Source organism: Lissotriton helveticus, chromosome 2_1 (assembly GCF_964261635.1).
Source record: "Lissotriton helveticus chromosome 2_1, aLisHel1.1, whole genome shotgun sequence".
Classification (NCBI taxonomy): Eukaryota; Metazoa; Chordata; class Amphibia; order Caudata; family Salamandridae; genus Lissotriton; species Lissotriton helveticus.
Window position 1 is genome coordinate 1,400,431,064 of NC_136059.1, and position 27,166 is coordinate 1,400,458,229.

At 47.9% G+C, this 27,166-nt stretch overlaps 1 protein-coding gene across 1 annotated transcript in view; it reads left to right on the forward strand.

The window, feature by feature from the left end:
* LOC144818685 (dynein axonemal heavy chain 6-like) overlaps window positions 1-27,166 on the forward strand; it is a 1,395,111-nt gene that overhangs the window by 648,413 nt on the left and 719,532 nt on the right. The window contains exon 19 of the mRNA XM_078676337.1: window positions 9,787-9,854. Coding sequence (XP_078532463.1) covers window positions 9,787-9,854 — 68 coding nt within the window. The remainder of the gene's footprint in view (window positions 1-9,786; window positions 9,855-27,166) is intronic.

Sequence of the window (27,166 nt, forward strand, 5' to 3'; positions counted from 1 at the left end):
CATGGGTGAATCAGTAATTGGATGTGAATCGTATGCGTTAATCCTATGTGTGCCTAACTGGGCCTGCTTGGCTTTATCTGTGTTCGTTATATGTTTACTTACACTGACCATTTCCTTCAGACTAGCTACTCTATTAGTCAATATCTGTAAGGCCTCAACGAGTGTGCTGCGTAAACAGCCTATTTCCTTTCGTGAAATTTTCAATCGCTAAGGTGTTTCGCTCTATTTGTGTAACATGGTTAATTTTAGCAGAACTTTTATTGTTCCTACGGGGGGCCGTTTGTACAACAGATTTTTTCACTTTAGGCCTTTTTTTGTTAGAGAGTGTCTTTGAGGGCTTATATAGGTGGTGCTAGTATTGGTGATTTGGTTGTTAGTGTCCTCCTCCATATTTACAGGGTTCTTGGGGCGTTTGTTCGGGGGTTGTGTCTCTGCTTCTTCATCAGAGGTGCTTGGTTTAATCTCCAATGGCGAGTGATGTATGCAACCGTTTTTTGATTTATTCTGAGCATTACTATCTCTCAGGGGTGTGAGCTGGGATAAGATGTCGGTTGTAGCTTCTACACTACGATTCCCTGGCTCTTTCCCTAGTGTCTCTTCCACGTTAATAATCTGTTTTTCCAACACAACCATGGCTCCCACCAAATATAAAAGCAGTGTTGTGTTTGTGGTTCATGTAGGCCTTTGCCCTCAGCGTGACACTTCTTTCTTTTACTCTTGGTTTCCACTGTGTCCCATACGGCAATTGCCCAATATGTCCAATGATCATTGCGTCAGGCCAACATCCCCAGTATTACCAATATAAATTTTAAACAGTACAGTACCAGGTCTGGAGGTAGATGTTAAGGGATATGCCCGGCCCGTCCTCCTTCGGGCTCCGACGGGCGCGGACGGGCCCACCCTTCGCCCGGGCTTTGCCTGGGCACGCCTGTGCCGCGGGAGGCACCCTGGTCTTTTAAGCGCCTCCGGGCGCTTGGCTGTAACGTCTGGCAGGTGCGCAGCCTCAATGCACCCTGGGAGGTGTAGTTCTGAACTCCCGGTGCTGCGTGGGCGGCGATTCCCCAGGCAACACAGCCGGTCCTGCGGAGAGTCTTCTGTTGTTCCCGACAAAGGTAGGGACGAAGGAATAATCAGAGAGGATTTCCCTCGCTGCGGGAGGCGCCCTGGTCTTTTAAGCGCCTCCGGGCGCTTGGCTGTAACGTCAGGCAGGTGTGCGGACCCAATGCACCCTGGGGAGTGTAGTTCTGAACTCCAGGTGCTGCATGGGCGGCGATTCCCCAGGCAGCACAGCCGGTCCTGCGGCGAGGCTTCTGTTGTTCCCGACAAAGGTAGGGACGAAGGAATAATCAGAGAGGATTTCCCCTCACAGTCACCTTCTGGATACAATCAATTAAACTTATGGGCCTGTAGTTACCTGGATCTGAGCGATCCCCCTTTTTAAAAATCGGGATAATCTCGGCACCCTTCCATAAATCAGGTAAAGGGGAGCATTTTGCAATGGCATTCGCCAGGGACTGAATGTAAGTCACCCATACTTCCTTATCGTGTAGGAACAGGTCGGCTGGTACACAGTCTAACCCGGGCGCTCTACCACTCGGGACCGTGTTAAGTGCAATTTCAACTTCCTGCTTAGTGAAGTATAAGGGTGGAGTGTCTACAGGAATATTAGGAAGACCAACAGACAGCTCAAAATCTCGAGGGGGGAGGCAAATTGGGTCGAGAAGTATGATACCCATGACTCAGGAACTACATGATTGAAAGGTGGTTCACTGGGCACGCTCTTGCCCCATTTAACCAAATTCCAAAATCCAACCATATTCCTGTCTTTACTAGCATGGTACAACTCAGACCAATACTGCTTGTCCCATGCTCTTTTTGCCTTGTATTGCACCTTCTTGTATTTCACCCTCACCGCTTTGATCCTATTCCTGTTATTAGTTCTTATCGCCCCAGCTAATTCTTTGTATGCTTCCCTGCAGGATTTCCCATACCATGTTTCAACCCCTGGTTTGGCCTTGTTCTTAAAATTCTGCACATTAGTTGTAAAAAAGCCCTTAAGCTTATTAAAAAGTTTAGTGTGGATAGAAGTAACTTTAGACACCCTTCCCTGCTGCGTGGGACAATTTAGGAAATCAACTGTTGCCTCAGAAACAAGCTTACTTATTTATGGCAACTAATTGGACCTCCTTATTAAGGCAGTTCGTACATTTTACTGTCCTGGTATCGTTGGCGAGCTGTATTTCGGTACCTACAGGACAGACTTCTGGGGCATAACTTCCTAACAGATAAAGAGACAATACCAGAGGATTATGTTCACTTTATACCCTTCCCATGACAGCCATATCCTTGAGAAGGGACCAGTGTTCCTTATTTAAAAGTATGTAGTCTATGCGACTACTACACATTCCGTTGTGAAAAGTGGGAGCACCCTGCTTATCAGATTTCGTCCTCCCATTCACAGCCCTTAACCCATGTTCTAGGCATAGTACTTTGAGCTGCAACGCAGCCTCAGTCCACTTTTTAATAGGAGATAGGGATAATTGGGGAATGTCCCAAGAAAGATCTTCCTTTAGAGCAAGTTCTACCTCATTGCTATCTAGAGGTTCAAAGCAGCAATTGAAATCTCCCGCTCCTAATACATTCCCTGATCCGCTGTAGTGACCAAGGTTCGAGTCATGCAGGGCCACAATATTCAAAGCTTTGCCCCCAGGCTTCCCTCTTGCATAGATGTTAAAAATAAAGAGGTCCTTGTTCCCCGGGATTTAAATGTTGATTATTAAAATATCACTGCTCTCAGAATCCATCTGTTTAACATTATGTCTGTCTCACCCAGATGGATAGGCGCCCCCATCGGTCTACCCCGCTTGCCAGGAGTGGCAGGCTTTGAGAAGTTTAGATAGCCTTGCCTAAACACCAGGTCCACTGACCAAGATTCCTGAACGATTAAGACATCATTTTTATCAATAAAGGATAGCCAATCGAGTGATGATAGTTTACTTTTTAACCCTGCGATGTTCCATGAGACCAAAGACAATTGTGGGGGATTTAAACTATGAATACTACTCTGATGAAGCCGGTAATAACCGAGTATTGCACTGGAAATAGTTTTGACCAGCACTAAACACTCAGCATTGGTTGTTGCCTCACTTAAACTATCATCCCTCCCTGATTGATCTTCCCAGTTGTTTAAGCCCTCTGATTCCTCAGTTGTTATTGTCGGAAGGCCCACTTGGCTCTGGCTCTCTGTTATAAATCTATGGTCTCTTGCTCCCCCAGTTGCCAATTCCCCAAGGGTAGTGATACCAGTTTTTGTGAACAGTCAATCGTTTTCCTCCAATGTGCTAAGTGCCTCAAATCTGTTAGAGGTCGATACAGCATGGTTACTAAACACATGCGTATTCGAGGAGGACCTCTGCATTGCTACCCTGAAGTTTGTACCGGGTTGATAGAAATATCCCAACGGGAGAACACTAATGACCTCTTGGCTAACTCTAAAAGAAGCTGCCCGATCCAAAATACACTGGACCATTTTAGGTGACCTGAAGCTTAAGACTACGCAGTCGCCATCTGAACCTTTGTCAGAGTGACCTACCTATGCCACCCTTCTCACCATCTTAAATTCTTCAAAAAGATGATTCCCAAGCCCTGTTTTAGTATTAAAAAAAATGGAGGGCCTTGTTCTTTAATGAGGACCAATGTTCCTCTTCTCGAGGTTGGAGTTTCGGGGTATTTGCTAGTACTATGGTATGTGGTGTTGCCTCTGGTGGGAGGTGTAAGGAAACATCCACCGGCAAGGCCTCTCCCAAACCCTGTAATCTCCCTACTGGACCCTTTGGTCCTTCCCTAACAATCGGTGCGTGTGATGTGGATTGGCTTAAGGGAATTACATTGGAAGTGAATGGGCGGGACATATCGTGAATTAAAGATCTAGGTGTATTCCTCTCCTGACCAATAATTGTATCCTTAGTCTGTCTACTCCCAGAACAAGCAGATTGATCTTTTAATATATACTGTTTGATCTTAATCAGTCTCTGATCAATAGCTTCAAGTTTGGAAATAACAGGACTGATTAGTGCTGAAAGCTTTCCTTCCAGTTGTTTTAGAAGAACGTCATCATCAGCCTTCAGGGGATCAGAATGTCCGATCACCAGTGTAGGTCGTGCAGAACTAGCAGTACCCCCCTTAGTATGATCAGTTTAGATCGGTGGAACTTTAGACCCTCTCGTCCCAGATGATACATTTTTACTACTCTTTGCCTGCTTTGAAACTTGATGGCTATCTTTAGGGGCACTTTGAGCTTTCCTTTTCTTAGGTTGGTCACTTACTTTAGGGGCTTGTGACAACTTTTGCTGCCTAGTGCGCATATTAGAAGAGGGGGGTGAGGTCAAACAAGACATATTGGCCACTGGGGAAGGGTGAAGAATACCCAGCTGTGGACTAGCTGCTATCCCTGTAGTAGACTGGGGACTCAAGGCTGAGTTGGCTGATACCTCTTGCACTGGGATGTGTCCTGCAAATGGGTGAGATGGATCTAATGACAGCCTCCGTTCTGGAAGTTCGATCTCGTGCATTAGCACAGATTCGGCCCATAGGAGGAAGGCATCGAGAGTCCCCACTACTCCTGGTCCTGCCCTGGTGTGATGCGCGGCGAAGCTGCCGCGAGGGATGCTGGGGGATGTAGTCCCCTGGAGTGAGATGGTGATGGCGGCACTCAGAGGGACACGGTTGCAGCGTCCAGATGGCGGTGGTGGCAGCGCTCTGCTCGGGGCAGCATCCAGTGGCAGGTATCCCCTAAAGTTTTGGGCACAGCAATTTGGAGTGGCAAATAAAACGGGCCGCTGCCCCACGGGAGCCCTGGCCCCCTTATGAGCACCTCCTGGTGCTCACTTTCACGGTGCGATGCACGGCAAAGTTGCAGCGAGGGATGCTGGGGGATGTAGTCCCCTGGCGTGAGATGGTGATGGCGGCGCTCAGAGGGACACGGTTGCAGCGTCCAGATGGCGGCAGTGGCAGCGCTCTGCTCGGGGCAGCATCCAGTGCCAGGTATCCCCTAAAGATTTTGACACAGCAATTTGGAGTGGCAAAGAAAACAGACTCCTGCCCAGCGGGAGCCCTGGCCCCCATATGAGCACCTCCTGGTGCTCACTCTTGCGGTGCGATGCGCGGCGAAGCTGCCGCGAAGCTGCAGCGAAGGATGCTGAGGGATGTAGTCCCCTGGCGTGAGATGCTGATGGCGGCGCTCAGAGGTACACAGTTGCAGCGTCCAGATGGTGGTGGTGGCAGCACTCTGCTCGGGGCAGCATCCAGTGGCAGGTATCCCCTAAAGTTTTTGGCACAGCAATTTGGAGTGGCAAAGAACACGGGCTGTATTACTGTGTATATTCACAAATGCTTAACACACTGCCTCTGAGATAAGCCGGTCTGCTTGTGCCGAGCTACCAAGGGGGTGAGCAGGGGTTATTAAGGAGTGTAATCCCATTATCCTGACTTAGAAGTAAGGGTCCCTGTTTGGACAAAGAGGGATACTATTGCCAACTAGAGACCCCCAGATCTAACACCAACGATATCACGCAGAGCAGAATGGAGCCACCCGACGTCAGGCACAAATGTTATTGCTCAGCAAAAGTTTCCGGATCCAGCCTGACACCTGGGGAATTCAATGGTAAGGAATCTGCAGCTAGATAGAGTCTCTACCAGATAATGCGTTACCGAAGGTAAGTAACTTCTTCTTCTGCACCAAGCCTCATCACAAGGTGAATTGTGTGTGCCTGTATTACGCTCTGTCGCCTGAATGGGCCATGGTTGGTCTTTAAGTACATATAGGAAGCAGGAAGACTCAGCAGTTTGTTTAGTTAATGGCAGCCCGACCCCCCAATTAAGCACTTTTTAACTTGAAAAAACAAACCTGCTGTGCGCTCTTTTGATACTACAGCTGCAGGAGCCTTTCTTTTTCCAACAACTGGTACGTGTAGTGTCCCGAAAATAGGAGCTGCCAAACTCATGCATAGCCCCCACCCCCAAGCTTCCCTTATCCAATTAGAAAACCTCATTCACGGAGGCAAAAAGAGTTCTGCAATTGTTACCATCCCCTGAGATGTGCGCCAGCCCTGCCCATTCCCATTATTTTGAATGATGCTCTACTGACCGCGCCCATGGCTACTCCCTAAGCGCCCCATTTGAAATCCATGAACTACCGCTTTATGCAGCCACTCCCACAAGGCTGATGTCACCCTCCTCGCTTGTGTCTCGAGGGCGAGGAATAGTCCTTTCCCAGCTAGCACTTGTGCAGGAAGACTTTGAGCACAAAAAAAGATTTTAGATTGTTTCACGGGGAGCACCAAGCAGTGAGCACTTCTTTTAAAGCTGCTCCATGGTGTTCATTCTCTCCCTTTTGTCTCCTCCCCAATGCTGATAGGGCATTTTTTTTTGCCCCATTTGCTCATTAATACCAACCACCACTGCAAATTATATCAAAGTCATCAACGAATAATCAGACGTTTTAAAAACACTGTTATTCCATGGTGACAATGCTGTCCTGAACGGCAGTCATCAGTTTGATATGCCTTAGGTCAAACTATTTTGCCACAGAGAGCTAGTTTTACGACACCCCAAAATCACATTATACTTACAAGAAAAATAGAAGATTTACACTCTCTTTTATCCTATGTGAAATATCAAACTTATCCACAAAAATATTTAATTGTTGAATCTGGCAGATACCAATACGGGTCGGAGTCAATTACTTTATACTGACATAAGTATTGTAAAGTACATCCCTTCCTAGTGCCTACAGTCACAACATAATTTTAATTACCTCACATCATCACAAAATTAATGAATTTTCTACTGTACCTAACTTCCTATGAAAAATAAGCTGCATCATGATAAAGAAATAACATATATATAGTCAGGTAAATGTGCCAAATACACTCCTATTACTTTGCAACATCTACTGCAAACTCAAAGCCCTTTCATTGTACTTAATGTGCCTCAGTGCGCACTATATTGCCACACGGAACCAGTTTCACAGCGACATACCAAATTCACATTATGCATAGGTAAAAATGACTAATAATCCATTTAGTCCTATCGAAAATACCAAACTAGTCCATGAAAATATTTAAGTATTCAACCTGATGGATATTTGCACAGGTCTAAGTCATCTGCTGCATAAAAATGTATGAAATTCCTTATCTGTATTGAGGCCTTACTCCACAGTCCTCAGAGTGTCAATCCACCAGGTCTCTTTACAATGTAGACTATGTTCTTGATCTCCTCCTCTATTATGTTCCTGAACATGATCAAACCCTAATAGCGAAATATGGCTAATTTCCACAACTTTATGTTTTTCAAAGAAATGTCTACTAATTGGAGATCTATTGCCCTTATTTCTTATTGAAATCAGATGCTCTATCCATCTCTCATTCAATGGCCAAATAGTAGATCCTACATATTGCAAAAAAACAAATACATTCAATGATGTAAGCACAATATGTGGAATTACAACTGATCAATTCCTTAATTTTAAAATTCTTAGTGCAATCATAGTTAGCAAATGTTGATGTTTTGTCTTTTTTTAAATTTACAACAAACACAGTTATTACATTTGAAACATCCACGAGCTTTACCTTATCCAATTCAGGGACTTCTTCTGTGTAAATTAAAAGTATCACTTGGACTCAGTAAATTTTTAAGTGTGTCATCTTTCTTATATGTAATCAATTGATTTTTTGTGATATATCCAGTGATAAAATAGCCAAATGTTTCCTTAAAACGTTATATATTTTTAAATTTTCTCTGCAACATTTTGTTACAAATCTCACCTTATTTATAGGATGAGGTTTGTATCTGTGTTTCACTTTCTCCTTTAGTAAAACTACACAATCAATATTACAAACCATAGTAGTGACCGCCATATTCAAACCCTTCTCCGAATACCCTCTTTCAGTAAATCTAGATGCAGTCTCCATTTCCTGTCCATGATAATCATCCACTTCACTACAGTTATGCTTATGTCTTATTAACTCCCCATAGGTGATATATGTTTTCTGTTTTTGTGGATGTCCTGATTGAAAGTTTCCTATACGACCCACTATGAAGTGTTTCTCACATAAAGTTCCAGGTCACTGAATTAATCACTGGCACACCCTCTCAAGATGCAAAACTGTAAAATAATTTCACTAGACTTCACATTTCCAGCGGTGGCCTGTGACTTTTGAAAGTGTGACTTTTGAAAGTGGTAGAGTGTAAATGTAATGTGTGACACGCCTGCATTCAAACTACCTTTGCTTTAACCATGGTCGGACGACATGAAAGAACATCCTGCGCGCTGCTGTAATTTTGTATTCGCCCCAAACACCAGGCATCATCGCAGGGTGAATTCTGTGTGGCTACATAACACTCTGTCGCCTGAATGAGCCATGGTTAATTTATAAGCACATATAGAATATGCCAATCAGGAATACTCAGCATGTTAGTTAAAATTAATGGCAACCCCCGAATCCCAATTCAGCTCTTGGTAACTTGAATAAACAAACCTGCTATGTGTTCGTTTGATACAACGGCTGCAACAACTGGTACATGTAGCGTCCCGGAAATAGGAGCTGCCAAACTCATGCATAGCCCTTTCCCCCAAGCTTGCCTTGTCCAATTAGGAAGCTTGATTTACGGAGACGAATGTAGTGCTGTAATGCACTGTGCGGCAGCCTTGCCCCTTCCAATTATTGTGAATGACGTCCTACTAAGCAATCCCTGGGCCACTTCCTAACTTGAGGACGCTACTCTCACGAGAGATGGCGCTTGTTAATTGATTCATTCACCCTCAGACTCAGGGGCTTAAAAAACTAACACCAACGAATATAAAGAATACAGGCAAAAAAGCTTTCTACCACATAGGAGTGCGTTTGTCCTAAATCCAATTGGACTTACTTCCACTTCCTAAGTGTCCCATTTGAAATCCATGCACTGCCGCTTTATGTGGCTACTCCCACAAGGCTGATGTCGTCCTCCTCACTTGTGCCTTGAGGGCATGGAATAGTCCTCACCCTGCTAGCACATGCACAGGAAGACTTTGAACACAAAAACGATTTTAATTCGTTTCACAGGGAGCACCAAGCAGTGAGCACTTCTTTTAAAGCTGCTCCTTAGTGTTCATTCTCTCCCTTTTGTTTCTTCCCTGATACTGGTTGAGCAACGTCCCCTTCATTCGTTAATACCACCCGCCAATGCCCATTTCATTCCAAATAGATCAAAAGAGCTACATTTGAAAGGTACTTCCTGTGCACAAATGTAAAGTATATTGCATGTGCTACACCCAACAAGTGTTGCTCCTTTTATTCTTGATAAGACCTTGCTTGATTTTTGTTCAAATCAAGAAGTCTTATCCTGTGTCCATCCACCGTCAGCCTGTCAACCAATTGGTGATGTGAATAGCGCTCTTTGTAAGTTGATGTGCTTCTGATGTTTTACACCACCATGCATATTTTTGGGCCCAGTAGGAGTTACAGGACAGACCACTGTTGGCCACATGGATGGTAGCAGCAAAGGAGGTTGTCAAAATTATTACCATCAGTGTAGTACATTCCCTGCTTGAAACAGAAGCTTTTCTTTCCCATCCGACTTATCTCCAGAAAACGGTAATCTCTCAAACAGTTTACTTGGGCAGTTAGGTACAAGAGCACAGAGTAGTGTAATAGCTTCAAGACAGTGATCACATGTGTATTTTAAGTGATATTATTAGATCATGTGTTATCCAAAACAAATCCCTGTATTTCTTTTTATTTTCAGGTCTGTATTAAAGTTACAATCATCAACTTCACTGTAACAAAATCTGGACTGGAAGATCAGCTTCTAAGGTAAAATTATTTTTACTTTTATTTAAATGAAATTAATTTTGTTGTTGTTGATAACTTTTATTTCGGTCAAACGACCATAAAAAGTGCATATAAAATACATCAGCACAAACAATAAAACAAAAATAGTCATAAAATGTTAAAAAGAGAATTAAACTGAGAGTTATCACAATACAAGATATTAAAAACTGTATATACAACGATCAAGCTAAAAAGGTATATCTCTTGCGCCACATATTAAATAAGTAACGAGAGACCGCAAACACAATGGGAGGATGTGTATCATATGTCAATATCCTACAAGCCTGCATAAAGTGCAGAAGTCCCAGGTTCTTGCAGATCGGTATTAGCCAACGTTTTCTAATTGCAGAATAGGCAGGGCAGAAAAACAGCACATGGGTTACGTCCTCAATTTTGTAGCTACATGCTGGGCAAACTTCATTCTTAGGATTTAACCATTTAGATGTAAAATACCTAACTGGAAGAGTGCCATGCCTTAACTGTAGATACAACTTTCTTGCAACTGGGGGTTCAATTAGGTCCATGAATTCCTCAACTTTAGGTTCTGGTTTAACTAGGAGGAACTCAGATGTCAGCTTACCCAGTGATGCAGAGCTCATTAATAATTGATAGTTTGATATACGTATCTGAGAAAGAAGTTCCTTCTTAGATATCCCAAGGCAAAAAATCTCAGGGGTTTCCCACAGTTCAGGAAAACCTAAATGGGTACTAACTGCACTAATATGCTGAAGCCAAGGGATATTTATGTTTTTAAGAAGGGGCAAGATCTCAGAGAATTCCGCTCTATACGCATCCAATTCAGGAACTGACCACAACCTCTTCCAGTACATAATTGGTCTAGCACTAATGATCTCCTCTATTGGCAACATGCCAAGATCAAATCTAAGGGGGATCAATGGCGTGCTAGATGGTAGCCCAACTAGATTTCTAACGAAAGACTGCTCCACCTTTTTAAATTTCATTATCTGCTTGTGCCCCCAAAGTTCAGCCCCATAGGTTGCTGCCGACCTAGCCTGACGGCAATATATCTCTAGGGCTGGGGACACCGGCCTAAAAGTAGACGCCCTGAAAACCTTACTTATGCCCCCGCTAGCTGGGATAACTTAAGTGTGGATTTAGCAATCTGTGTATTCCAACCAAAATTCTCTGTTAACGTGACACCCAAATAAACAAATGTTTTAACCCTTTCAAGGGGAGTACCATGTAAAACAGGGTTTGGGCGTACACGTTTAGGGGGATTAAAAATCATACATTTTGTTTTACCAAGGTTGATTTCCAACCCCCGAAGGTCGCAAAACTCCACAAAACCATCAAGTATTCTCTGAATGCCCGATAATGTTCTAGACAACAACAGAGTTTCGTCTGCGAACATCAGAGCGGGCACTCTACCTGTAAGGGCATCATTATTTTCTACACCATTCAGATGTTCCACAAGGCCATTTATGTAGAGGCTGAATAACGTTGGCGCCAGAACGCACCCTTGGCGAGATCCTTTTTGAACAGGGAATTGATCTGTGAGTTCGCCATGCGTGCCACACCTCACCTGGGCAAAATTATTTTCATGGAGCCTAGAAAGAATAGCTAGCAAATAGGGCGGGAGGCCCAGGTCTGCTAGTACTCTCCACAATTTTCCACGCGGAACTAGATCAAAAGCTGCCTGCAGGTCCACAAACACAAGGTAGAGTCTGCCACTCTCCACCTTAGCTGTCTTCCAGTACAGGACCTGCAGGCGAAATATTTGATCTAGAGTGGAGGTACCAGACCTAAAGCCTGCCTGGAGTATAGACAGTATCCCATTATCCTCAATCCACCCTAAGAACCTATTGAGGAAGACCCTTCCCATCAGCATTTGTGATGTATCGATTAGGCTGATCGGTCGATAATTAGAAGGGGTTAATGGGCATCCCTTTTTTAAGACAGGCATAATTTCAGCTCCTAACCCGGTAGGGGGCAAATCATCTCCCTGTAGGATGCCGTTAAACAAAACAACCAAATAGGGGTCCCAGATTTTCGGTTGCATCCTAAACAAGTCCCCTGGCAGTTTATCCAAACCTGGGGCCTCATTAGGAATCAACTTGCCTATAGCTGTCTCTACCTCAGCCAGGGTAAAGAATTCAACTGGGCGGGCGTAAGGGAACAGTAGTTGGCCGTCCCCGTCCAGCCCCACCAATGCTCCCAGGCTGCTGAGGTTCAAGAGTAGTAGCAGGCTTTTCACCGGGCTCAGCAATGCCATAAAGATCGCAAAAGTGGCTTTCCCAAATTAAAGGTGCGATATTCGGAACAAATTAATTTTGAGAAGTAGTAACTTATTCTGAAAATATAGCAACAGGTCCTAAGGACGGTGGAGAAATGTCATTCTCCATCCGTTTAACAACTAGTCTAAACATGGTTTGCAGTTCTGGTCATTTGTTTCATTCCCTGTAAATGGTTCTGGTCATGAAATCCCTTCTTTTTGGGATGTCATTGTTGTCATTTAGTGTATGACCCTTTCCCCATGGCTCACTCTGAAATCATTTTGTTGTAGTATGTTCAAGGTCACACTTTGTGTCTTATTCTTTTGGAGCATGTATATTGTCCTTCGTGGCTACCATAAAAGTTAATGCTCTGTATGGCCCAAATCTTTGTTTTTTGGTTGCTAGTCTTTCATGACTCCACTCCGTATTTTTATATTATATCTCATATCATTTGATATGGTTGGTTCTCAGAGGCATAAGTCAGCAACAAGACTACCTAAGTAATGATTTTTATCTCCAATGCTTCTTACCACCTTTTGACCCTCTGGTGCTGTTGATGTTTATCTAAGACTAGCATACACAGAGCAATCGTGTTAGAGCCCAGTTGTCCTTTGGGGAAACTTGAAGCTACCTATTCTTCTCAGAACACAGGCACACAGCGGGCCCATCTAATTGAACTGCTACCTCTTCATACTCGAATTCTATTTTTTACCTGTGTAGACACTGTTAGATTGGGGTTCTTATGAAAGGGTTTATTTGAACATATTTTTTGATACTCCTTAACATCGAATTAAAGAATGCTGCTAATGCAAAGAATGCAGTGCAAAAATAATATCATAGCTGTTAAACGTGTCATCCTTGGGGTGGTCTTCCCCCAAAGTTTTTTCCTGCTTACCTCCTCTTTTTTCTTATTTTTTTTGTTGACCGTAGGACTCTAAGCACTTTACCACTGCTGACCAAGGCTAAAGTGCATGCACTTCTCCACTAAAACATGGTAACATTGGTGAATACACAATTGACATATTTAGTTTACTTGTAAGTCCCTTCCAACGTGGTATACAAAATGCCCAGGGCCTGTAAATTAAATGGTACTGGTATGCCTGCAGCACTGATTGTGCCACCCACACAAGTAGCCTTTCAAACCTGTCTCAGGCTTGCCATTGCAGGGCCTGTCTGTGCAGTTTATTGCCACTTTGACTTGGCATTTAGAAACCTCGGCAAGGCCTTAAACATGTCTTTTATTACACTTAGGTCACCCCTAATGTAGGCACCAAGTAGCCAAAAGGGCAGGGTGCTGTGCAAGTTGGACATGCACTGGTAGGTTTTGCATGTCCGAGTAGTTACAAACACCCAAATTTGTTTTTTACTACTGTGAGGCCTACTCCTCTCATAGGTTAGAACTGGGAACTCCTTAATACACTTTTAAGATGTAATTCCTGATTAGAAATGAGTAGCTGCATCAGTTAATATGTCCTTGGAATGGTAATGCTAAATCCTCTTTACAGGAAGGTTGGATTTAACATTACTGTTTTAGAAATGCCACTTTTAGAAAGTGGACATTTCTTCATTTCTCTTCTCTTACTTATCTGTGTGCCTGCAACACACATATGGGGTGGATAACAGCTAAACTTTGTGCATTCTGTCTAGACAGCCACACACACAGGAAGTGTGACAGAGAACTCAAATGCAATCATCTGCATTCTGATAGCTGTTGCTGGGCAGGAATAGTGGGGGAGCTGACACACCTGAATTGACAGTGCCCTGTTCTGAACACAAAGGGGTGATTACCCCCTACTGATAGCCTGGAGCCAGAGCTGGGATGAAAGAGGAACCTTTGCACTTCAAGGGCCTGCTTTGATGTCACCCCCACCTCAAAACCACAACTAGGTATAAGTACTGGGGCTCTGACCCTTCCAAGACAGTACACCACTGGACCTGTGAAGAACTCTGCCTAGAGTAAAGTCTGCTGCGCTACAAGGATTGCCACTCTGCTTGACTGCTGCTCTGAAAGAACTACTTTTCTGCTTTGCTGTGCTGCCCTGCTGCCTGCTAATCTCTGCCCTGCTGAGGAGAAGGACTGGACCCACTTCACTTCAACCCAGAGTGACTCAAGAGCTTGCTGGCGTGCCCCCTGTTTTTTTAAAAACAATTTTTATTGTTAAGAAACAAAATAAACAATGGACATTGTCAAGGTTTACATTGTACACATCAATTGAGCATGATAAATAAGGCGAAACATAGTGGACACAGCATACTATTACAAGGAGACAGCAGTAATGCAGTCTGGACATCTATACAGTATCGCCACCCCATCCCATGATTATCTCGTCCCCCCTCATTGTCATTCCAAATCAGTATCACTATCCATCTGAGGCGGTTCACAAATAGGCCCTCTATATTCATTCCAGGCTCCCCAAATTTTGGCCCACTTTCGCGGACACTTGCGATTTAAGTATACCTCCTTTTCGGCAACCATCGCTGAGTCCATATCTGTACTCCAGGCACTAAGTGCCGGTACCACGGGAGACCCCCAGGCCCTAGCCACATTTCGTTTAGCGTACATAATACCAAGCGTTGCCCAATCTTGTAGGGGGGTCACTCAGCTCATTAGGCTCCCAAATGTTCAAAAAACAACGGGGTGGTTCAGGGAGTAGCGAAATGTGAACCACTTGTGATATAGTCCGCATAACCTTGGACCAAAAACAAACAATCAATGGGCAATCCCAGATAGTGTGGTAGAATGTCCCCACCTCCCCGCAGCCTCTCAAGCAGTACTGATGTGTGATTCTACCTATCCTATGTAGTGTGACCCTAGTATAATATACTCGATGTAAGACTTTCAATTGTATCAGTCTGAGCCGCGACGGCAAAGCGACCTCCTGAGGCAAGGAGAGCTCGGTCTGCCAGTCCGACTCATCAAATTTACCTATCTCCGCAGTCCAGGCCGTTCTAAGTCTTTCCATGGGGTCAGGCATATTGTTGACCAACTTATGGTAGACCAATGAGGTCGCCTTTTTCAGCATGTGCTCCGTAAGCAGTCTATCTTCTAAAGGAGTGGATTCTGGTAGCTTTCCTTCAATCGGAAGCACAGACTTGAGGGCATGACTGATTTTCAGGTAGTGGAAACGGTCCGCCTCTACCAAGTTGAATTGGGCCGCTAGCTGGTCAAAGGTGAGGATTGCACCCCGCCTATAGAGGTCTCCAACTGTCGATATGCCTATGCGGTCCCAGGCCTCAAATCCCTTACTATTATAGAGACGGCCGAGGCGTTGTGATGCCCAGAGTGGCGTCATCTGCGTGATCGTGTTCTTATATTTGAGGCGAGCAGATGCCAGGTACCATAGCTTTACTGTGTGAGCCGTGGGACCCAGCAGGGCCGCCGCACCTCTAGGGTCATAGAGCGCGGCCATCACTCCTCCGCCCCCTAGGTCGTATCTATCCGCCTTGAACGCGGGCTCAGTCTGCGGAGCGTGGAGCCAGTGATTTATAGTCTTTAGTTGGGCTGCCCAATAGTACAATTGGATATCTGGGAGCGCAATGCCTCCATCGAACCACCCTCGTACCAACTTTTGCCGGGAAATGCGCGCCGGTTTGTCCCCCCAAAGTAGGCCAGAAACCAATGCGTTTATGGACTTAAAATATTTTAGAGGCACGAGAAACTGAGTATTTTCCAGGATATAAAGCAGTTGTGGTAATGTCATCATTTTAAATAACACGGCTTTACCTAAAAGGGTCAGCGGTAGGGTGTGCCAATGCCTCACATCCGTGCAGAATCATTCAAGTGGTGGTAGTAAATTGCGGTGGTAAAAGATCTCCTGACTTGGTGTCACCCACACCCCTAGATATTTAAAGGCTCCATCAGTGACCATCAGGGGGCAGCCGTTCGGAAGGCGCGGTGGGGGCCCCTTAAGGACAAATAACACCGATTTGGACCAATTGATTGTGTATCCTGAAGCTCGCCCAAAAATCTCACAGATGTTAAGAAGAACTATGAGTGAACGCCTGGGGAGAGTTAAGTAAAGAAGAATATCATCGGCATATAGCGATATGCGGTCCTCCCAAGACTCAGTCCAGCTGAGACCCTTTATCATGGGGTCCCACCGTATCCATGCTGCCAACGGCTCCAAGATCAATGCGAAAAGCAGTGGCGATAGGGGGCATCCCTGACGCGTACCGCGGCCCAGCCGGAAATCCCTGGAAATATGGCCGTTGGCTACAACATGTGCAAGTGGATTTGTATACAGGAGTTTCACCCAAGCACAAAACTTTGGTCCAAAGCCTACATGTCGCAATACCGCAAATAGATACAGCCACTCGACCATGTCGAAGGCCATTTGCGCATCTAAAGACAGGATCACAGCCGGTTCCGATAGAGCCTGCATCTGCGCCAAGACCGCATGTACTCGTCTTAAATTGAGAGCAGTGCTCCTGTTCGGCATGAATCCGGATTGATCCGGATGAATAAGGGTCTCTAAATGCGGGGTTAGTCGTACGGCTATCATTTTGGCCAGTATTTTCGCCTCCGCATTTAATAATGAAATAGGACGATATGATGTACATTCGTCCGGGGGTTTGCCAGGTTTTGGTATGGCTATAATCGTAGCCGTCCGCTGATCTCGGGGCAATTGCCCAGTAGCCAAGCTGTCTTCAAACATTCGCAACAGATGCGGAGCCGCGTGATCAGAGACGCGCTTGTAAAGTTCTATGGGGACCCCATTTGGCCCCATAGCCTTGCCTGACTGCAAAGAATGAATAGCACCCAGAACCTCATCTGTCGTAAAGTCCGACTCCAACAGTTCGGCGTCTGAGTCCGAAAGGGAGGGCATTTGGATATCTTTAATGTAGGTCTGTGCCTCCTCAGAGGACATACAGGAGGAGGAGGTGTAAACCGCTTCGTAATAATTGGCCAAGGTGTCTACTATATCCATAGGGGTAGTGTATACCTTACCGTCGGCAGTGCGAAGCTGCGCTATCGTCCTCTGGGCCCATTCTTTCTTTTCCAGCCATGCCAGAAGTCTCCCTGCCTTATCTCCAACCTCGTATACAATATGTTGAGTGCGCATAAGCCGCTGTCTAACTGCACTCGCCGATACTCCGTGAATTCTAGTAGCACCAGTCGCTCGGATGCCCTGACCAGGCTTGTGGGGGTAGGTTGTGACGGCTGTGACCGCGCATTTATCCGGTATCTGACCATTGGCGCAGGTCCCACGAGAGTAGACTGCGAGGCGCCTTAGGGAATTACTTAGGGTCGCCACTCAATAGCAGGACCTGTCGGCCTGCCTTCCTATTGACCTCCTGGAATAAGGTTGTAAATTACTTTTTGTTCACTGTGTAGTACTGAGCACTTAGGTCCTGAAGAATTGCCATTTGGGCAAGAAACATGTTGACCTGACCAGAGGGTCGTAGATGTCCTGCTGAGTACTTTCTTAGCACATATCTCCCCTCCCACTATTTTAACCAAGGGTGTCAGCCACGCTAATAAAAATCCCTGTGGACTGACCCACCTTTTTTAATTCACCACCACTCCACGACTACACATTCACTCGCCCTCTCACCCGCATGCACCATATGGCCGGAACAAAAGATCTCCGATAATGAGCCCCTTTACGGGTGCCCGTCAGACATTGCAGCGCCAGTCTGACGAGGAGCAGAACCCATATGATGAAGCATGACATCTAGCTTGCTAGATGTGTGAGGGTTTTAGTTCCAAAAAGGGAAATGCCCTTTTCCCTTTGTCTTTCCTCTATACTGCATGCACTCTTGTCTCTCACACTCTTCGGGGAACTTTGTACCCCTCTTGTTCTACTAGTCGTCCGGACATGTACACTGGACCCCGTTAAATATTGTCCGCACACGGTTCCCATTGTTGTTGAAACTCCGTGAATTCTGCCTCCTTAAGGCATAACTGGCACTTAGCCTCCTCAGTAGGATCAAGATCATGTTTGGATTGTAAAACGTCCAGGCCGAACTCTAGTGCTCTAAGGTCTTCTTGCACAGTCCCTTTGTGACCTGTTATGGAGGCTATTGCCTGGCCCCGTAGCACCGTTTTGTATGCTTTCCACAGGACCCCCGGCGAGTCAACGGAAGCGATATTTTCTTGGAAGTAGCATTTCGAAGCTGCGACCAGGTCTTTTCTGATTTGTGGAATTTGTAAATAATAAGGCGAAATTGGGAAGATGCGCCTCCGGGCTTTCACATAAGAGAAGTATGTCATGGAGACTGGGGAATGATCCGAGATACCCCTCGGGCCTATCTTTACCTCAGTTATATGGGGCAAGCTGTCTGCAGAGACAAAAAAATGATTCATACGTGAGAGACTATTGTGTACCCCTGAGTAAAAGGTGTAGCCTCGATCCCTGGGGTGTTTGAACCTCCACCCATCCGTAAGACCCATAGCCTCTACATAGCCAGTCAGACGCGCTTTATGCAGCCCTGTCACCCTGCTGGGGTGACGGTCAAGTCCCTCATCTAGAACCACATTGAAATCTCCGCCCAGTATGAGTTCGCCCTCTGGCAGTGTCGGTAGAAATGCACTGAGAGCGGGGAGAGCGACTGAATGCAGGGCAGGTGGAATGTACACTGATAAGACATTGAACCTCTTTCCCTCCCACAAGCAGGAGATAGCTGCAAACTGCCCTTGTGCATCTTTCCACACCTGTTGTACTATTACAGGAAAGCACTTACGCATCAGGATTCCCACCCCCCTGGAACCGGAGGAAAACTCAGAATGCACTACCATCGCATATACCCACCAATCCAAAGCCCTACATGTCGAACCCACCAGATGCGTCTCTTGAAGCAATACCAATGCTGAGGCTGCCCTACGTACATATTGCAACACCAATCCCCTCTTAATTTTATCTCCCAAACCGCGTACATTCCAGGTGACCAGGTTTAAAGGGGACACTGGGGCCAGGACCGGGGCAGTATCATCTGTTATTCGTCATCCAAGACCTCGTCTGCCATCACATTCAAAACATCCTTGAAAGCTCATCACTGCATCACACATTTGCTCGCCCGTATCCTTGAAGTACAGCCCAAAACTAAAGCACAGAACAGAGTGCACCCAACCCGTCCCCCCCTCCAACACTATAATCTGAATTCGTACATTTTCACAGTAGTCAGTAACATCGGATTGCATTGTCTTGAAAACCCCCATCCAACTCCCCTCAACCCCCCACCCTGCTCCCCTGCACGTGGACCTCGAACTGCCCACCCCCAAACATGACAGAGTGCCTATATGTTCCCTACCCGTGCTTAACTTGCAGAGGTGATGCGCGCTCACCCGACCCGTTGCACCTACAGTGGCTTCAATAGAACAGTACTTGATATTATAAGACACAGCCTTTAGAACAATGTCATAACATGTCTACATTAAACCATAAATCTGACCTGTTACATAACTGGAACTCTGGGTTCCGGCACCCCTGAAACTTATATGCCCCTCCATCTGATGCCCCCGACCCCCCAGCTTCATCCCTGCCCAATACTTGCGAGTGTCCTCCGGAGGGGGCCCTTCTGGAGATGATTAATGTCACTCATCCCTGCTCGTCCAGTTCATCAGCCTCCAACGCATTCTCAGTCGTTGAGTCACCAGGTTCTTCACCTCCCTTCCGGTCCGCCTTGCCGCGGCAGGTACCCCTCATGTCGCCGACCCTCGTCCACCCCTCCAGCCATTCCCAGGTTGCTTCTGGAGAGTCAAAAAACCAAGGTTTACGGTTCCTCTCCACTCTTAATTTGGCCGGGAAGAGCATAGCGTATCTGATTTCTCTGCTACGCAGTTCCTGTTTCACTGCCTGGAAGCTGCGCCGCTGTGCCTGAACCCATGCTGTGAAATCAGGAAAGAAAGTGACCTCATAGTTGTCTAACTTCAGCGGGGGACCCGCTCTAGACGCCTGTAAGATGTTGTCTCTGTCTCGAAAATTAAAAACTCTTGCAATTATGGGTCCAGGTTGAGCCCCTGGCTTGGGGCGACCGCCGGGCACCCTGTGGGCTCGTTCAATGGAGAAATAAGTGGAGAGAGCCTTCGGTTTCAAGTGTTTCGTGGTCAACTCTTCCACAAAGAGGTCCGCCGCAGGCCCTTCTGTTTTTTTCGGAACTCCGAGAATTCGTATGTTGTTTCGACGATCTCTCCCCTCATAATCGTCCAACTGTTGCGCCATGTGGGTCTGTTTCTTCTCCAAGTCCAACACCTGTCGCTGCAGTTCAGAGGTGTCCTCTTGTAGCGCCGCCGTTACCACCTTAAGTTCCTTCACTTTTTCGTTCATTTGTTTGAAGTCTACTCGAAGCAGGGAAACCTCCGTTGTGACAGAGTCCATTGACGTGCGCATGCCTCCTATGGCCGCCATGACGTCGTGAAGCGTAGGCTCCTTACTCGGGGATGGCGACACCACAGCGTTATCTTTATTCACTCTAGGCGAGTCTCCTTTGTCACCTCCCTTGGTCCAAGCGAATTTGGCCAGTTGCGCCTGAGGGGCGCTCTTGTAACCTCTGCCTCCTGTAGCCATCTTCCTCGACGGCATATAGGACAAACTAGGAGCGCGTACACCAACAGGTCCCGCAGCCTGCTATGTTACCTACAGATCGCCAGGGGGGACAGTTTGCACTTCGGACTGTCCGCGGTACTCCAAAGCGCAGTAACACTTTTCAGTAGCAGGTTTTATCTCAAAATATATCAGCGATATATGCCAGGTACATTCGTAAACTGGCCACACCTGCGCTTCAGAGCAGGTCGTGCGGTATAGGGCAGTTGATGATCAGCTCGACGTCACTGGTCAAGATCAAACATGGTGTCCACAATAAACGCCACATTTCATGGAGGGAGGGACAGGCAGTTCCATGCATTAGACAACACCGTCCCCCAGAGGAGGGCTCTGGGACGGAAGCGCGAAGATAAAGCGATTCCACGCAGCTCTACCTTGCTTCCGTCGCTGTACAAGGGCCTTATCAGTCCCTGCCCCAAACACGAAGAGTGTCTACAGTCCCCTTCACCGCTGTGTCACACATCCAAGATGTCACCCATCACGATACAGAGCAGTAGTACCCCAGCGGTAGCACGGGGAAGCAGAAGAGTGTCGCATCTGATCACAAGGGGAAGGGGGAGAGGTGCACCCGCACCCCAGGGCCACTGTCGCCGATCACCCTCCGGTCCGCTCTTCTAATAGTTCAGGCCCAGTTCAGTGCTCCCCGCTGCAGGGCTTCAAGCTCAAGCAGGCCTCGTGCCCGTCGCAGTCGGCGCTGCCACCTCTATCCCGCATCCAGGCGGCCCCTACGCCAGCATTCATTGGGGGGAGGGCTAGTGTGCTTCACCTCCTTTCTCGCTATGTGGTATCATCCCACCACCTCTGTTCATTTCCGTCACCATCGGAGGCCAGTCCCGAGGCCCTCCCGCGCCGCCCAAGGCACCTCCGCTCCCCTTCACGCAGTTGTGATAGGGATAGTTGCAGACGATGAGGGGGGAGGGAAAGATGGCACGTAGCACCTCGGCCCCCAGTTCCAAGAACACCGTGCCCGGCTCTTTGCTGATAGTAGACCCCGAGGCCCGGGCCCCAATGTACAGCTGTCCCCGAGGCTGGCCGCTCCCCTCCCCTGCAACGCTTCAAAGCGCACCTCCGAGGGTGCGCAGCAGCTCTTCACAGCTTTCCCTCCTCGCAGTCAGGCTGGCCAGGTTCAGTAATAGGCAGGCGAGGAGGGGGCCCTTTGCGGTGCAGTGCACCCTTCACCTCCGGCTCCCCGGGAGCCAGTCCCGCGGCCCCACCGCGCCTTCCGGGGCATCTCCGCCCCCCACCATGCAGGTAGAATGTCAAATATGGGGAGGGGGGAGGGAGGGATGGCCCGCAGCACTCCGGTTCTAGGCACTTCAAGCCTCGTGCCCAGTACTTGCCGGCAGTAGGCCCCAACGCCGGGGCCTAAATTTGCATCTTCTCCCAGGGCCGGTCCCACCTCACCTCCGTGCCACTCTGATGAAGACCGCTGAGGGCTCCAAGCAGCCCTTCGCCACCCGTCTCCTGCGCGATCAGGGACCTGAGTCAGTGGGAGCAGGCAGATGGACAAGCCCGCTGCAGGTAACAGGCGGCTCCGTCGTATCTCCTATCGCCGTCTCACTCCGGCGCCGCCATTTTGTGTGGTCCGGTCCCCTGTCTCCTCGGCGACCCGATCTCGTTTACTCGGGGTCCTCGGCTCATCAACCCCTCAACAGAGCTCCGCAGGGGCGCCCGGCAGCACGGCACGTCGTTTCTGCCGAAATGTATGCAGATCCGTGGGCTGTGTCGGTCTTCAGTGCCACGGGTCTTTCGGAGCACATCTAAACTGCGGCCATTGCTCTCGGCCGCTGTGCCCCCTGTTTTTAAGCCTCGGGCAACATCAACAGCACTTGGACTCTGCCATCTGTGAGTCCTGCCCTGCCAAGTTATGCCAATCCAGCCCTGGGCCCTTGAAGGGTGATTTCTGCTGTCTAGAATTATCAAAATCTACGATGTGAAGACTTTGCACTGATTAGAACCAACGCATTTCCCTTTGATGCCGATGGATGCCGGAGCCGATCAACGACATCACTTGGATGGAATGCACGGCTCCATGACGATGGACAGCGGTGCTTGATGACGCACACGCCTGCATCATAAAGGGGTTTGACGACTAAATCTTAATTCGCCTGCGCAGATTGGAACTGACGCAACTGGAATTCGACGTCGACGATTGCTCCATTCAAAGCACTTTTTCTGTGGGACCTGTGTGAATCCTGCAGCCGGCCTGCCCTGCATTGCGGTCCGCCGGAACTTTGGATTTACCCCAGGCCAGCGCGACCTTAAGTGATCTCTAAGCACTATTTTCTTCTAAGCACTACCGTTTGATTTATTCCTTTACAAATCTATAACTCCGGTTCTACTCATTGTATTTTTGTCGTTTTTCTTCTTGTTTTACTCATAAAAAAACCTATGTGGAGTATTTTTATGGTGTACTCATTGTGTTACTGTGTGTGTTTGTTGCACAAATACTTTACACATTGCCTCTTTTGATAAGCCTTCCTGCTCTGCGCCAAGCTACCAGAGGGTGTGCACAGGTAATCTTTTAGTGTGTATCTCCAGCACTCTGACTAGAGTTGTGGTTCCTGCGTGAACAGGGTGCATACCTCTGCCAACCAGAAACCTCAGTTCATTCAAATGCATTCTATAATTATTCCCCTCCTCGTCACTGTAGGAAGCTGGCTCTCTATATAGTGCACTAAATTGAAGTACACTGTGCAGAGAGTCCAGTGAGACCCACATTGGTGTAGAGAGGAAAAAGCAGGCAATACTAACACTCTATTTGTGTTATTGTGGGCGAGCGGTTAGGCTTATCAGAGAGTAGTGCTGAGCACTTGTACTCACAGAGGTAATAAATGATACACACACTCAAGAATAAATCCGAGACCAATTTACAAAAATAACACTGATTTTTATATAACTTTTTTAGACGAAGAACTTCATTCTACAAGTACTTTTTGAGATATGAATTTTTCAATTTAGAAAAAAATCACTATTGTGCACAATTACACGCCATTGAAGTTAATGCGTGAAAATAGAAAAATGCATATACAATCTTACATTTGGATTTCTAGGGTTACCTTTGGGATTTAGGTAAGTAGCAAGGTCAGGTCCAATGTTCCACCAGCGGATTCTCTAGAGCGTCCTGGATTTGGCCGGGAGCAGGGTGCCGAGGTCGTTGGTAGCTGGTTCTCTATTAAGAAGGGGGCCACCTGAAAAGACACTGCACAAGAGGTCTTAAAGGTAAGTCTGAGGGGTCCCACTCAAGGGAGTATGTTGCAAGGGCCACAGGGACCACGGAACCACAGCAGGTTCTACGGAACCCAGGCCGGGCGGGCTGGGTGCAGAGCGGTACGGTCAGCCGGGCGATGTGCTTCAAGATGTCCTAGCAGTAAGGGGCAGACAGGTTGTAGAGGCGATTCCAGGACAACTTGGTCATTCACGAAGTCGGTCTCAGGGGTCTCGATGTACCTCGATGGGCGCTTGCTTCTTGGGCAGTTGGAGTATGGAATGGACTCTTCATCTCGGTGTACGTTGCAGGGGGCCCTGTACCCCGGGTATTGGAGTGGCACCAAACTCCGGAGCTGATATATTTCTTTTTGCTTGGATGCTACGTCAGAGTCGCTGGGGTGTAGCAAGTCTGTAAACCAGACTCTGCGGGTTTGTTGCAGGGGAGTAGTTTCTCTACCCTGAGGGAGTTCTCTGGCGATTGGCTAAGGGCTGGTGTTGCTCTGGGTTTCTTGGAGTCCTCACAGCAGCAGGGTGAGACAGCACACCATGATTGTCAAGTCCTGGAAGCAGCAGGCAGGGTTTTGTGTTAAAATTCTGCAGCAACTCTTCTATTCTCAGGTCAGTAGCTCTTTGTCTGTGTCTTCTTTGTGTCCGTCAAAGTTAAAGATCTGATAGGGACATCTAGCCACAGATTCCTTAGCTCTGAACTACCAGGCGTCCAACTGGATCCGAAAGATTTTTTTTTGCAGTACCCCTTCGTGCCGGTAAGTGGCGTTGGTCCACTCCACGTGTTTGGTTCATCATCGTCGTGACATCCGGGTCGTCAATACAATTGCCACTCCGGCATGCTGATAGCAGTTCTTTTCTTTCCACGCCAGCCTGTGCAGATCCGTTGAAGAGAGCTTACCCTCTGTCATATTTTGACAGACTTTTTATTTTCTACTTTTTGTCAACTCCTTGGTATGCTAGGGATGTCTAGCAAGAAGATCTCGGGGTTCAAGCCGTGTGGCGCCTGTTACCGCGCCATGTCCATCACAGACCCCCACTTAGTGTGTCTCTGGTGCCTGGAGCACGACCATGACACAAAGTCGCACTCCATTTGCTGGGTCATGGAGCTGAAAGATTTGAGGTAGCGGTCCCTGCTCTCTGCCCTTGAAGCACAGCTGCTGTGCTACTGCCACCTACTTCTCACCGGTAGGTGTTCGAGCCTGTTGTTGGTCTATTTCCTGTCTATTTGCTGTGACTCTGTTTTGTCCCTTTTTGTGCTGCCCCTCCTCCTTGTTGTTGTGCCTGTGCTCTTCATCTTGGTCCGCCGTGCCCGTTTTCACTGCCTTTTTTCCTGCCGCTGCTGCCCCCGGTTATTCCCTCTCCCACCTCCCCCCTCCCTTATTTTACTGCAGCCGCCTGCCAAAAGCAAGCCCGTCTGCAACCCGACCGCGACCAGCGCCAGAGACCCTGGATCTCCGACCTCCCACCGCTATGACTCAGCTGCCCTCCTCGCACTCTAACCAGAAGAAACAACAGCTGCAACCGTCTATGCCAAACACCACCCACGGCCAGTTCTTCTGCTGCCTCTGCCACCGAACCTTCACCACCCTCCACACCAACATGGCCACTGCCCCCACGCCGGACGCCAACACCACGAAGCCCTGAAGTGCATACTCCTCAACGTGCGCTCCCTGCACAGACATGCCATTTAGATCTGGGACCTCCTCGAGACCCTCTCGCCAGACGTCGCCTTCTTCGCGAAAACCTGGACCAATGCCTCCTCCGCCTCCGACATCATTACCGCCATCCCTGACGGATACAAGATCCAGGGGAAGGACTGCCCCAACCGCCCAGGAGGAGGACTCGCCATTGCACACAAGAACTCTCTCTGACTTTCCACCTCCACCATGAACAACACCTCCACCACCACCAAACACCTTCACTTATCCACACCAGCCCTAGAACCGCCCAATGTGGCACACTTCCCTACAGGCCCCCCAGGCCTCGAACAGCATTCACCATTACCATCGTTGGCATCGTCGCACCCCACATCATCACCTCCACGGACTACATACTCATCGGAGATCTCAACTTTCACCTTGACAACCTCGATGACCCCAACTCCTCCACCCTCCTGGACAACCTCGCCAACCAAGGACTACGACAGCTCGTCACCACCCCCACCCACAAGGCAGGACACACCCTTGACCCTGTCTTCGCAGGAGGTAACAACGTCCACTTCAGGCACACCTCACAGACCCTCTGGACGGACCACCACTGCGTCCCCTTCCATGTCAACAAACCCACCAACCCCAAACCTACACCCCGACCACCACGAAGGAACAGGAGCAAGGTCACTGAGGAGCACCTCTACTCCAAACCTCAACCGCGATACCCCCTCCACCCCGACCGATGCCATCATCACCACCAAAGAACTACACAGATGGATCACCATCTGCGCAGACGAGCTTGCACCCCTTCGCAAACCCAGGCAGACAGCGCCCAAGGAAGACCACCTGGTTCACCACTGACCTACAGGAATCTAGACCCACCTGCAGACGTTTAGAGAAGAATTGGAGGAACAGCAAATCTTCAGAAGACCGCACCACATACGCCATGACAGAACACTACCAACTCATCAGATAAACCAAAAGAACCTTCATCAAGAACAATATCACCGCCAACTATAGCAACTCGAAGAAACTCTTCAGTATCATCCTAGAATTCACTAAACCCCTCAGCGAAGTCACGGACATCACCCCCTCCCAGGACCTGTGTGACAAGCTCAGCGCCTACTTCCATCTGAAAATCAAGTCCCTCTACGACATCTTCAACGAACTAACACTGGACGGCAAAACCACACATTCCCCCAGCTACACCAGTCAACCCACCATCTCCGCCTGGACCCCAGCCACCACAGAAGACACAGAATCAACCATGAAAGGCATCCACTCAGGAGCACCCATGGACCTTCCACAGAGCTGCCACTGCCATCACACCGGAACTACGATGCACCGACAACACCTCCTTCAAAACCGACACATTTCCTGATGACTGGAAACGCGCAGATGTCAAGACCCTTCTCAAGAAACCCTCGGCAGATCCTTCGGACCTCAAGAACTACAGAACAATGTCCCTCCTCCACTTCGCAGCCAAAGTCACCGAGAAGACCGTCAACGCCCATCTAATGAAATTCATCAAAGAAAACCCCCATCCTCGACCCCTCCCAATCCGGATTCCACAGCAACCACAGCACCGAGACCGCCCTACTCTCCGCCACAGATGATATCCGCAACCTCCTCGACCAAGGCCCCACCGC